The sequence below is a fragment of the Mya arenaria genome, chromosome 3 (assembly GCF_026914265.1).
Source record: "Mya arenaria isolate MELC-2E11 chromosome 3, ASM2691426v1".
Classification (NCBI taxonomy): Eukaryota; Metazoa; Mollusca; class Bivalvia; order Myida; family Myidae; genus Mya; species Mya arenaria.
The window spans coordinates 10,717,173-10,731,907 of record NC_069124.1 but is presented as its reverse complement, the minus strand read 5'-3'; the positions used below and the strand labels follow the sequence as shown (position 1 = coordinate 10,731,907).

Here is a 14,735-nt window from a genome sequence, read left to right as displayed (position 1 = left end):
AATTGCTTAAAAAACTTCTCCTCTAAAACTACCTTGCCAAATTCAATAAAACTTTACAGGAAGCTTCATTGGGTAACCCTCTACAAAAATTAAACAAGGGGTTACGATTGATCAATAGCAACGACAACAAAATGGCTGACTTCCTGTTTTGATTTAAGAAAATAACATCTCCTCTGGAACTACCAGTCCACATTTAATGAAACGTTACAGGAAGCTTCCTTGGGTGACCCTCTACAAAATAAACAAGGGTCACGATTGATCAACAGCAACAACAACAGCAACAAGAACAAAATGGCCAACTTCCTATTTTGCTTTAAAAACCCCATCTCCTCTGAAACTACCAGTCCAAATTCAATTTAATTTTATTGGAAGCTTTCTTGGTTGACCCTCTACAAAAATACAACAAGGGGTCACGATTGATCAACTAAAACAACAATAGAAACAACAACAAAATGGCCGTCTGACTGTTTTGCTTGAAAAAAAATCTCTGAAACTACAAGGCCAAATTCAATGAAGCTTTACAGGTAGCTTCATGACATGACCCTTTACAATTTAAAACAAGGCATCATCATCAGTAAACATGTGTTTGAATTGCAACATTTTTATTAATGCTTTATCACAGAGTTGTGGCCCTTTGCTTAGGTGAACGTTTTAGGGCAATCATGGCCCTCTTGTTTTATTCACTTATCGACAAAACCATATCAATACAGAACTATAGTAAATACATACTAGATAGTTTCAAAAAAATGTTGTAGAGTTTATAATGAAAAAAAACAACAACAAAGTTATGTACAATATTGAATTGTTATACTTTTTTGAGGGTTTTCAAATTTAAAAAATAAAAAATAAAAATACTAAGACAAATTGAAAAAAAGAGAAGTTTTTTGAGGGACAAACTGGTATTCTAAGTTAAATGCTTTATGAAAATAGTGCCCATTTATGTATATGGACATTAAGTTTGTTTTTCATGATAGCTTTTTCACGATCGATTTGAATGCGTATTTGCAAGTAGTTTTTAAAATTAGGAAAGTTTGGAATCACTGGTCGGTATTTTGAACAAAATATGTAATATTTCATAAGTAAATAATGAAGGTAATACTGCTATATTTACGACTTTCATTTATTCCAAATAGAACGTTAACCAGGTTGAGTTCAATAAATATACCTTTTGTTTGGAGTTAGGATTTTAGCTTATTCCATAGGTCTTGTATGATATGGCACTCCCAGAATAAGTGATTTATAGTTTCTATATTGCTAGAACACATTTAAGCTAGTGTTACATAATTTACATTTGAGTAAATATTCGTTTGTAGGTATGATTCTGTTTATAAGCTCAAATTGAAAAACCCGCATACATGTATCAATTGTTGCAATGTATGGCATTGTGTAAATTTCTTTATAGACTAAAACCTTATTTACAGAGCTTTCACACTTCTGTTTATGCTTAAGTTCCAACAAGTTATTTTTGGTATTTTTTCAAGGATTGATGTATATTCAGCCGGAATTGTGATATCTGAAGACTGAAGATTTGATTTCATGTAGTGTTGTATACTGAGGATGAGTTGCTGATATATTAAATAATCACCATAAGGAATTTGGTATAAAAATTGCATATTATAAAATGAGTAGTATTTCTTTTCCCTGAAGTCAAATATGTGTTCTAGGTACAATATTTCCTTCTTATGCCATACTTTATAATATATAGTCTTATTATTACATTTAATTTCTGAGTTGTTCCATATGACGACTTTTCTGATATCAACTTGTTCTTGTTTTGGTTTAAATATGTTACAAGATTTAAGGATGTCATGAATAAATACGTTATGACAACATATACCCTTTATATCATTTTCATCCAGACTACTTTCAAAAGGAATGTTCCTTCATTTTTTATCTTATATATTAGAAAAGAATGTTTTCCATTTACCATGATAATTTCCTTCGATAAATCGTTTAATCCAGCTTGCTTTTATGGAATGTAGAAATATTTTTAAATTTTGAAGGTTCAATCAACCATTTTCTCGGGTATGATATAATTGTTCTCGCTTTATTTTATCCGGTTTGTTATCCCATAAGAAGGCAAAAATACATTTTATTATTTCTTCTGTTAGTATACCTGGAGGATTTGGTAGCACAGTAAATGGAAACACTAATTTAGGAAGTGCGAACGTTTTAATGACAGAGACCTTTCATAGCAAGGCTAATGTTCCGTTTTACCACTGTTTAAGACATTTTTTGAACTCCTGTATTTTTGTATACTAGTAATATAATTGGTGGAAAATGATGAAATATCGTTTGAAAATGTACTTCCTAGAGATTTCGCTGATCGGGACGTCCATGTGAATCGACTTCTTTCACTGAAATGTATTTTCTTTTTTTAAAGCTGCCTACTTGGAGTACTAACGTTTTTGAGCAATTGATTTTTAAGCCTGATGTTGCACCATACTCCTGGATTGAATATATTAGTTTTCTATATGATAAATCACTTTCATTGTTTAAAAATGTAGCATCGTCGGTAAATAGTGTTTGTTTTAATTTACGTGTTTTTTTTACTTTAATTCCTTCAATTTCAGGACAAGAGTCAATGAAAAATAATTTGAAAATATTTCGATACATAAAAGAAAAATGAAGGAAGACAATGGACATCCTTGTAGTACACCTCGTTCTTGTGAACAATTGTTAGAAAGGTGACCATTATTTAGAATGATTCCTTTAATATCAGTATAAAACGGTTTTATCCATTGAATAAGTTCATCTCCAAAATTAAAATGATTTAAACATTTACTTATGAAATTGTGATCAATGTTATCAAACGCTTTTTCAAAATCGACGAATACGAGTAACACTGTCTGTTTAAGAGTTATTTAGATGTTAAATGACTTCTTGTATTAACCTTATATTTTCACTAATACTAGTATACCTTCCCTTGATAAATCCAGTTTGATTTGGTGATAATAATGTAGTTATTTTTTTTTTAAATTCTGTTTGCAATTGCATTAATTGCAATTTTATAATCAATGATAAGTAGACTAATTGGACGTCAATTTGAAAGTATTTCGAGGTCCATACCTGGCTTAGGTAAAAGGGAATTTAGACCTTGTTTTTGTAATTCAGTAAGCGATCGGTTTCGGAAAGAGAAATTGGTTGATTTAACGAAATGTTCTGTTAAGATAACCCAAAATCCATAATAAATTTCAACTGTTTACCCATCTGAACCAGGGTTTTTATTTGGTTTCATTTTTTTAAGAGAATCTGTACACTCGGATTCAGTAAGTATACCTTCCCATTTTATTTCCTCTTCATTGTTTAATTTTGTTGAAGGAACATCAAAACAAAATGGTATCACTGTTAGTTGTTGTTGTTTTATAAACTTTCATAAAAATTTGTTGCTCATTTAAGATATATGTTATGTTTGTTAATATGGTTTGGTTCGATTTAAGTTTAATAATTGTTTTTGTTCATGGCGTTTTTCAAGACTAGCAAAATAGTTACTGTTTCTTTTCAATATATTCTACATGTTGTTCTTCTGACCTTAATATCATTCCGTTAACTTTTTTTCTGTAGTTATTATATCTAATTCTTGTTTAAGAACACTTATTTCTTCTATCTGATTGCCATTATTACTTTATTGTGTGTATTATTGTAGTAAATTGATTCTTCCGATTAAATCGTTTTCTTTTTTTTTTACTTTTTCTTTGTCAGCGCTAGTTGAATACTTGATTGAAGTGTTTCTAATAGACCCTTTTGATTAGTTTCCATAGTGTATTTGGGTTACAGTTATCATTTATTTTTTATAATTTCCCCTATTGCATTTTTTTTATCTGATGTTGATATTCAGTGTCATTAGTAATGCTGTTGTTGATTTTAAAGTAACCTGGTCTTCTAACTTGCTCATGTGTGTTAAGATTTAGTATTACTGTTGAATGTTCTGTTTTAAATCCTGGTTTAATACTACTTTTAGTTATTGTATTGCGTTAGTAATCAGAAATGAGAAAATAATCCAGACGATAGAATATGACTGGTTTTGTATTAGAATGCCAAGTAAATTGATGTAAATTTGGATTGTTTTCGCGCAAAATATCAATCAAATTATAATTAGATATTATTTTGTTAAGTGTTTCTTTGACATTTTTTATTTGTATCCGTCCTACCATTCTTTTTGTCAATGGAAGGGTTAAGCACAGTGTTGAAGTCACCTCCAATTATTATATTTTGTTCATTATTGTCAGCGACAAACATTTCTAATCTGTCGAATACCGTTGTTACGTCATCATTTGGCCTATAAACATTAACTAAAGTAATATCTTTATTATTAACGTGTATGTTTAAGGTAATTAGCCGACCAGCTACTAGATTATAAGTATTTGAGCATTTAACATTTGATTATGAACAAGGAAGGCACCTTGCTTATTAGATTTATTTTATAAAAAAATTTAAAACCCGTCCATATTCTATTCCAAGATTGACTTGTTGAATGGGTTTCTTGTGAAAATATTATAGCATAACTTTTCGACTCTAGATATTTAGATACGTTTTTGCTTATTGCCGAGTCCTTTAGTGTTTAAAGTACAGAACGTAATACTTATTATTTGAGGATTGAAAAAAAGTGTAATACTTTCTTAGAAATAGACCAGTTGTCTCCCAAACACACGATTGAAAAATAATTGTGGCATTTTATATTTATTTGCCAGTGAAGAAAACTCATGAAATAAATAGCTTTGTCAAGCTTATGAGCAAATGATAATTTTCGTGACAGACAGATAATTTTCAAAGTGATATGTTTTCTGTTTTTGAAATTATGCATCAGCATAATTGCAATATCATTTAACCAACATTCAGTATAACATGGTATCAATAATGCTATGTTTTAGCGCGATTGTAAAAACATATTATTTTTCAGATAAACACCAATGAATACATACAGAAGTCGTCAAATGAACACAAATATAATTCACAATAACTATTGATTTCGAACAAGTGTAAGATTAATTGAATATTCGTGATATTCTAACTGAATAATAGTTAGTTTCATAGTCGTGAAATTGAAAAAAAAACCGCGTCAAAAAAAAAAAATCATTTTCATATTATACGTATCAAAATACAGTTTAGTCAGAAAGGTTAAACCACTTCAAAAACTACCAACATAAAACAATCCTTTAACATGTCAGCATATATGCTCTAGCACAATTTACCAGTCACTAAGTATCCTAAGATAACCTATTGACACTATATTTTTTTTATCTATTTTGCTAGTACATAACCGCACGGTTGAATTGTCTAATGAGTAACTATAATGATATCGTACTCATTATAAAAACGTATGGCTTATTCGATTGGTCATATTTATCGTACATCATATTACACAATCCATCATCCGAAACATTGTGTATATATGGTTTTAATGGAATAATACATATCAGACTCAATTTTAAAGTATGCATTCTTATCGTATATCCCTTTAGTAAAGTTATTATATCAAATACCTATCAGTAGATGACAGAAAAAGAACTTTAAAAAACCCAATTCTTTTATCAGCGATATTTGCCTAATATGGCCCAGGAACATTGTTCTCATTCATGATTCAATTTCTGGACGAGGTTTTTCTGGCGCTGTGATCAGGGGTCGTTTGTTTGGATTAAGCCCAGCCTTCTTCACCATTCGTTTCATCGTAGTGCTGATTTTGTTGAGACCGACAGGATTTATTTTGAAACATTGTTTTTGATGTTTGTTTACGTTTTTTGACAGCGCGTATGAATACATTTTTTTTGTGATGCGGTTACCTTATTTGCAGTTTTTACACTAGTTATATATGAAAAATATTGCATTGGGTTATATCACTTCTGCGCTGTAAGTAATGATATAAAAATATAATAAAGTCCCCGCAACCGGTACCGCTATATCAGCAACCTAAACCACCACCACTAGTTAGTTCAAAAGTGCGCGATAGCAAAATTTCAAGGGCAACTTTGATTGAGATCATCGTTTTATCCATTCGGAACTCCTCGGCCATTTTTATCGAAAACAACCTCGGCTGAACAACGGTACATCATTGGAAGTAGTTTGTATTTTTTTATTATATCATTAATTAAATGTAGTGTTTTAGAGTTGTCTTTATTGATCTAAGTTTAAATTGATACCCAGTGAAGTGTATTATTGCAAACATAATTAAGATTCCCAAGAGTAAACTGCTAAATAAAATAACTTCGAGATCTACTTGCACCGGACTCAAACGTATCTCATTTTGAGTAAGTAAACCGCCCAAATACACCCGAGGTTGTTTTCGATAAATAAAGGCCGAGGAGTTCCGAATGCGTTTTTTCCTTTAACTGTCTTGTATACACGACCATGTGCCTAATGGCGGATATTGAGGGTCAAGTCCTCGGCCCAAGACGAAAAACTAATTTACTATTTATATACTATTGCAATATACAAGTACGCGTCCATATTATCTATTGAATAATACATGGTTGACCGTTGCTTTCGGTTGATAATTGACCCAGTGGGAAGAATAGATTCCCGAGGGCTTAAATCTTTGTCAACCATGTCTTATCCTTTATAATCAATATTTTGTTTCACGGATTTCGTGAAAATGACGTCATGGTGCACGTACTCGTCTACCTCTGGCAAATATGCCATAATCCCACTCACGTGCCAGGATAATCTCACGGGTAGAAAAGATAATCAATTTTGTGCAAACTAGTTGCTATAGTGAAATGTACATATATATATAGTAACAAAAGTATTATAATATAATAACGTAGTAATAAAACAATACAATAATATTACTACCAAAAAAGAAAGACACTCACAAAATTTTCGGTATAATAGCATTAAAACATAAATTAAGGAATTGAACAAAGGTCCTGCCACGACCCTATTGCATTATTATTGCCGGAGACGTGCTAGTTTAAGTTTAAGTGACAACATACCAGGAGTGAAAGGGAAACGTTTGTTATATGTAAATGCAACTATTAAGTTGAATCATGGCCATACATTAACTCAATTACTTATATTATTGAAAAGGATTCCTAACCTAACTTGAACTATTATATACAAGCCACTTTAACACTTCATCGGCACAAATATCTCCGAGAGTATACAGAAAATATTCTGATTTGTTTCTTATAAAAATAACATTACCCAAAACCAGTTAAAACTCGATTGCAAAATGTAACATGATAACATTATATTTTTTAGAATTAAATGAAATATACAAATATTGCCTTCATTAAGACAAGTACAGCAGAATCTAAGCAACTTAGATTATCCAAAGTGACCCTTGTCTTGCTTTCCAACAAAAAAGGTTTATTTGTTTACATCTGGCGGGAGATAAAATTGAATGAATAAGTTCATGGCCTTTAAAGGCTTAGTATGTTTTGGTAATGTAAACTCTTCGAATTGTTTGTATAACTGACTTAACCATTTTGACATTTCTAACCCCCAGTATGATAAAACAACTCTATTATCGTAATAACAAACATGCAACACAACAAAAAGTAAATTCCAAATTTAGCACCCAAAAGTTCACTACCAAATTTGTATATCATGTGGCTTTCTTAATTACTTAATTACGCGCAAATGTATCTACCTAATTAGCAAATAGCGAATGAGAAGCCGATTTTGTGATACCGTTGGACAGTCATCGTGTGGACCTCCTGGTTTCATCAGATATTATCTGAGACTCTATCGTCGCTATTTACGCACTTTTCTCTCTCAATTATTAAACCTTAAAACATAATCGGCCTTTAAAGTATGAATCTGATTGCCTATCAAAAAATATCACTACAGACAGCTGAGCGTTTTTAGCAGCTCTATTTTTTATTTGTATATTTTAAGTCATAAGTTGTAAGTAACTTTTTTTAATTTTTAATGTTAGTTCCAATAGAGCAAGCACCATTTTTTATGAAAACCACCCATATATATATACAAACAATTTAAATGATTACATTGATTAGACTATATTCACACAATGTCTTAATGACTCTTATGTACATTTGATAATAAGATGGATAACATTGTCTTTGTCACCATGTTTGCTTGGTGTTCCCAAAAATTAACATATTGAGTATTTACAATAAATGTAAACGACAAAAGGTCAGAAACTTGCAAGTAAAATCCATTAACATTTATATGAAGTATGTATGGTATGGTTGAATTGATAAAGTGCACTTACGGTTAACAACATGTACTGTTTCTTGCAGTTTAACATCTAATAAATATCACATTATTAAAGATAAAGCGAGTTCGGTATCTGCTTTTGTGAAAACTTAATAGAACTTTTCTCTTAGATGATATTTGCACCACTGGCCTGAGTCCACAATTATGTTTGACAAAAAAGAGTGAAAAACTTGAATCAATTCAATTTCAGACTAAACGCAACACAACCCGGAGTTTGACAAGATTCTTTTCAATACTTAAACATTGAGACAAGTATTGGAACATGTGTGTTTAATAATATCAGTAAAACCTGTTCCAGTAGCATTTAATGGTGTCTATAAAACTTTACAATAAAACTCCTGCATTTATTTTTCTAAGCAAAATAAGATTTTTTTAATTGATTAAATAGGCATAATTTTTAAACTGAAAAAGAAAAAAAGTTATTTCAAACTGAAATTTAGTAATTTGTCGCATATGTGATTTTCTAGTCCATTCATATATATATTCAACGGAACATATCAAGTTAACAATATACAAAAAGAGATGTTGTGTTCATTGGCAGTTAAACACCACTATATACCAAACTGATTGCTTGTCGAACAAATGGCGCAGCAAAATAAACGGAAAAATGAACAGTAAGATTCTTGAAAAATGCTTGTGTTTTCAAGGGACTTCATGATGCATCAAATGCAGAGACACCGCTTTGCCCAAATTTGATATATTTTCATTTGTTCAAGCTTAATAGAGAACGGCACTTCGTCATTGTCTATATATTGATCAATTATAACACACTGGCTGTAAATGTCACACTTTTTAACCATTTACACTCAATTAAGTCCTATATGGTTGACTAGTATCTTTATATTTTGACATGTTGGACTCAATGCCGCATATCCCGGTTTCATAATGCATAATCACTTGCGGATCAATGCCACATCTCTTTGGAACACCATAATCTGAAATTAACAGAAAAGCAATGTTAAACACAACTCTGTAGTCATAAAAATGATAAATAGTGCGACGTTTATGAATTCTTGAATTTTAAAAATCAAGTCAATGAAATATATAATATTGTGGATATTTTGCAATGATTCTTTAAAAAATCCGGGGATAAACTGATGCTTAGAATCTCATCTTACAAAGAGACCATATTCATTTCTCCGGAGTCGGTATGTAATTTCGGACAGGACCATTCTTTGGCTAACACAGATTCTTGTCCTTTAATGTTCCTCTAGATCTTCAACTTCCAGGCTGTGTGAAGGAAAAAATCACAACTAAAAATACAGAGACAGAGACATAAGTGAGTAAATTCGGGTATACTCACGAGTTACTTTACTACCTGTGCATATTTAACGGGTGATAGAGTTAAGTTAACCATTTTGTTTGATACCAAGCACTACTATTTTCAGTGGAGACATGAGGGAGAATAGGAAATCCATCTGTCCAAATTCCATGTTATCTGTATCAGTTCGACAAGACGATTCGATTTGTTCAAAATTTCAATTTTATGCATTATCGATTATTTGTTCCGGTTCACACAAATCGTATTATACTCGCCGATGTCGTTCGATCGATACCAACCACTATTATATTTGATATTTAAATAAGCGAATAGTCGTCAACTCACGCGTCTACGGGATCATATCCTCTCGATTTAAGATCAGATTTCCGTGAACTTTTTAAAATAGACTCGTACATTGTTTTCAGATTTGACATCAGCGAAACGAGTTTTGTTTTAATAGTACCATACCAATGCGTTTAAAACAGCTGCTTAAGAAATATAATATTCTGCGATTGAACGCTGGATATTTACGAGTGCGGCTTGGACCCTGTGAACTGGCATACAGCTTATTCACTAGCCGTTGGTTCTGACGATGTATCTTAGTTGCGAAAGGCAGAAAATAAGACAATCAAACGACGCAAATCAACAACCGTCAAACGTTATCAGTCATCACTAACGGTTCCAACAGTGTCTGCTACTTCTGGCTATCTCTGCTTCTTTCCGTTACCAAGGTGCAGCTACCGGGCCATTTTCGGCCTTCCAGCCTAGGGGTTATGCGTTGTTTCGTGGCCAATCACACCAACTAATACGATCAACAACCTACTGCTCATGCTTCTCATGCTTCTCGTGCGGGCTCATTTCCGGCACTTCTGTCCTTTTTACATCCGGTTCATCCGCCTTCGATCCCAAGTCGGGAATCCAGCCGGCCAGGAAATGAAATACTTCGTCCCTTAACAAGGAAGATGGGGATTTGTTCAAAAATCCTGATCATTTTAATAAATCATAATTTGTCATTTTTAATAAATGATTATTATGAGTTCTAGTCTGGACAGTAAGATATCATCGTGAGGGGTAGGTTTTGTCAAAATTTAGTATTTTGAAAATGCAAACGTTCAAACGTCTTGTCATATATATTATTGCTCACGAACACAAACTTACATTTCAATTAATGCCGCACTCATGATGTCTCCGTAACAATAGATACGCTTTAGAAAATAAATAGTTTGTAAGTCAAGCAGTTAAAGACTTTATAGATAGAAAGTTGGTCAATGCTTGCAAAGAATGGTAAATCCATTCTTTCTCTCCGTTCAAATGACAAAACACGCTGAATTCATGAAATGTTAACAACATTTTATGGAACAGTATTTCGAGAATTACGATCTCAAGTAGACCTCGTTTTATATTAGAAAAATGCTTTTGGTTTGTTAAATTTGATATCCGCTCGGCTTATCATTTCGTAGAAATATTCCCACAGCACACCAACTTTTTTGGGTTTTCTTGGCATGCTGGACGAGGCATACTACACGTTTTTAGTGTATTCGTTTGGTTTATCATTTAGTGTTTTCCTTTGCAGCAAGATTTGTCGCCTTTTGAAAGTAAAATGGAAGGGTGCAGGCACTCAAATCCTTAGCATTCTCGATGACGTATTTTCGACTGATTGTGATTTTTGATAACACTTTTCGTGAAGGCATAGAAATCAAAGAGGACTTATCTTTTTTTAAATGAATTTGGACACCCACACAAATATTCCTTTTTTTGTGTTTCAATTTAAACTCGGAATCAGGAGTTGCTACAGTACCTAGATAGAATCGAAAAATGTTCTTAAACGCTCATTGAACAAATCGTTGCGCGATCATAGTCGTGTCAACGTACGCCTTTAAGCAAGCCTGGTAGGTCAAATCAATTCAAAGTATGTCGTCTTGGGAAACATTAGCATGTTCATGACATGCAGCTATAAATATGGGTATATTTGATTCCAATAACAAACCAGACCAGGGCAATTTAACAGTTATATACAAAATAAATACAAATGGGATTGCCAAAATGTACAGCGATTCACTTAACAATAACCATCTGGAAACAATGCTAACATAGAATTATATCTCCGTACCTTAGATGACAATTGGGACCTCCAAGAAAATGTTGATAAAATAGCACAGGTGCTATCCGTTATCTTTTATGAATCCACGAAAAAATGTTATAAACCTAAATGTATGAATAATTCAAAAAACAAATGCATTAATCGTATTAATAAAGAGATTTTAAGCATGGTACGGGATTTAATGCAGAAATAAACGGGTAATATAATCAGGCTAGAAAAAATATAGCTTACAAATAGGAGCTCAATATAAAATCATCAGTGTGAGCCAAGATTATAAACGTACTTTGAACAATACTATATGGCAATTTAAATTCAACAAATCGTCCCGCTTGCGTGAATCACAAACAAAACAACCAAAATCATATCGTGTCATATATGAAAATACAAACATAAGTTATCATGTATAACATTGTCCTTGAATGAATTTGACGAATTGTTAAGACTAAAGGACTGTGGGGAAACAGAAAACCTAGAGAATATTAATTTATATTTGCAAAATAATGAGGAAATATAAAATTCGCCAACCACCGAAGATGAAAAAGAGAAAAGGATTGACAAAAGCAACAAGGGCAAGGCTTCAAGGCAATCTGACAATTTTTGTAACGAGTACCTAAAATGTACGTAACAAATCCTATTCCCATTTTAAATGAAGGTTTTTAACTTTATTCTTGATACAGGAGTATATCCAAAGCTTTGGTCGGCGGGTTATATTTTACCAATATATAAACAAGAAGGTAACTCGAAATTACAGAAAAATAAAGACAAATTATAGTTCCAAGCTGCTTAGGTAAATTGTTCACATCTGTACTTCACAGTAGACTGACACAATTTTTAAACAAATATAAAGATATACTGGAGAACCAAGCTGAATGTAAGAAAAACCGTTCAACCGTTTACCATATATTTACATTTTACTTTCTTACTGAATTATATTCACGGAAACAAAAATTGTTCGCTGGATACGTTGACTTTAAAAGTTGATTTGATCTTGTCACGAGGTATGAGTTTTTAAAGAAAATAATTACATAAGGAATTGGCAGTAAAATACTAAGAATATTCCAAATATGTACTAAACATAACGTCCTGCGTTCAATTCTATGAATAATATATATAATAATAAATAATAACAACAAAAGAATAAACATATTTATATCTGTCAAGTATATGCTAAAGCATATTTACCAAATAAATAAAGCAATACATCCAAGAAGCAACGGCAAGAGAGCATAAGTAGATTCCGACTGCTTTTACTAGACATGATGGATACACATTTGTTAATAGTGTTCAATGATCGAGTCAGCTTATATTCAGTTCTCAGGTGAATATACAGAGGAGAAATGCACAAGAAGTGGTAGCCTGATTCAACCGTATAAATAATACATATTTAACGTGTTCTGTTTTTAATGTTGTTGTGTCTTTCAGTTTCTATTACTAATGAATATGAACTCAATCTTAATCAAAACTTTCGAGCTTTTTACAAGCGACACTAATTCCCCAGAACAGCCGCCATTCCATGCCTGCTGACGGAAGCCCAAAATAGATTAAACAAATGTGTGATTTAACTTGTCAACTTCTTTAAAATTTTAAATTCCCCACTCTTCAGAGCTGTGCGTTTTAATAGTTAAACTTAAAGAGTCAAGTAATAGCAGTTTAATTTTTACATGAATATACATCAACACATCGAGTCACTATAAATATGTACACTGTACACACGTCCACAGGACGACTTACGAAAAACGTAGAACAACTACATGCAGGTGGAGTTTCGCAACCTGTTTATTTATTCTAAACACATCAGGAGTGTGTGATAATTTGTATATAAACCACTTTAATTTTAAGGCACTTCGTCCCTTATCACATGTCCGGCATTGTTAACGTATGCTGGGATACGCGGAAGGTCCGCAGCAACCAAGGTCCAGTTCATTACCAATTGTCGTTGGTCCTCACCACTCCTTCGCCGCTCACCCGTCGAGTGAAGTCCATCTTCGTACCAGTTAAACGTCAACCCTTTGTGATCTTTAACAAAAACTGACACGATTTAAAATCGACAAGCCGTAATCAATGGAGGTTACAGAAACAATCAATCATTATTTATCAAAATCTTATCTAGATTTGCGGCATTAGTTTTTTCCTGTCTTATTTGCTTGCGGTATGCTAATGACAGTGGATGTTTTAATCAAAGTGCATGTTAACAATAAAACATAGCAATTTTGCGCACCAGTAATTTAACGTTATTTAGATTATATAATTAGATCATAAATGTCGAAAAGGTTTTTTTGATCGTCGTTTTGTAAATTGTTTTCCTTTAATTCGTAATCATCTAGACACCTTTTTCTCTTTTTAGGATCGACCAACGCCATTCTTATAAAAAAACAGGTACCAATTGAAAGGTTTAAATTACGCGCAATTCGTACATATCGTGTTATAAAGAAATACTAATGGATGATTTTTCTTCGACATTAAGAACACCTGCTCCTTTTAATGTGAATATTTTGACTCGATTGTCCATCGTTATGTGTTTTTTTCCTTATCATCGATTTGATATAATGCTGTATTACTAATTAAGTACCTTTGAAGTTTGGATATAGCGTGTACTGGTTATGTTTCCAGGTGTAATACAGATATTCCATCTCCCACATCGTGTCTGTCCTTCCTGTCACCTCGAACTGTTTGTACCATACGGACGCTATGTGGTTTGGAACTAGGGGGACTTTCCTCCCCGAAGTCAAAACATCTTTTAGCCATTCTGGAATTTAATTGGAAAAGCATTTATTCTAATAACACAAGTTGATGTACATGAGTTTTATATGAGTTGATATGACGTCATAAGTAAGGTCTGTGTAAACTGTTTCTCGGTGTAATGGATGACGGAAACTAAGTTACCGGACTGTGTAAAAACTCTGTTAACTCTATTTGTTAACGTCTCTGTTATGAAATTGTAAAAATGAAATTGTACAGCTTAACTCTGGTTCGGAATAAAATTTATTTACGTTATTACCATCTACTTCGTTGGTTATCAATGCCGTTCCGATTAATAGAATATAAGTTAAAGGTCTGTGAGCTTACATAACTTAATGGCTTGTTTAAGCCGCTTGTACATGTATATTCGTCATTTGAGGTTATTCTAAGAAGAACACAAGAGAAAACTGGTTTGCTCTTGTATGTCAAGTAGCGTAGAAGGGTGTGGTGTACGTG

General features: G+C 32.4%; 1 protein-coding gene across 1 annotated transcript in view; it reads right to left on the bottom strand.

The window, feature by feature from the left end:
* Positions 1 to 12,675: 12,675 nt before the first annotated feature.
* LOC128226499 (uncharacterized) overlaps positions 12,676 to 14,735 on the bottom strand; it is a 31,667-nt gene continuing 29,607 nt past the window's right edge. The window contains exons 3-4 of the mRNA XM_052936402.1: positions 14,110 to 14,286; positions 12,676 to 13,556 (exon numbers count right to left, since the gene is read on the bottom strand). Coding sequence (XP_052792362.1) covers positions 13,375 to 13,556; positions 14,110 to 14,286 — 359 coding nt within the window. The 3' untranslated portion in view covers positions 12,676 to 13,374. The remainder of the gene's footprint in view (positions 13,557 to 14,109; positions 14,287 to 14,735) is intronic.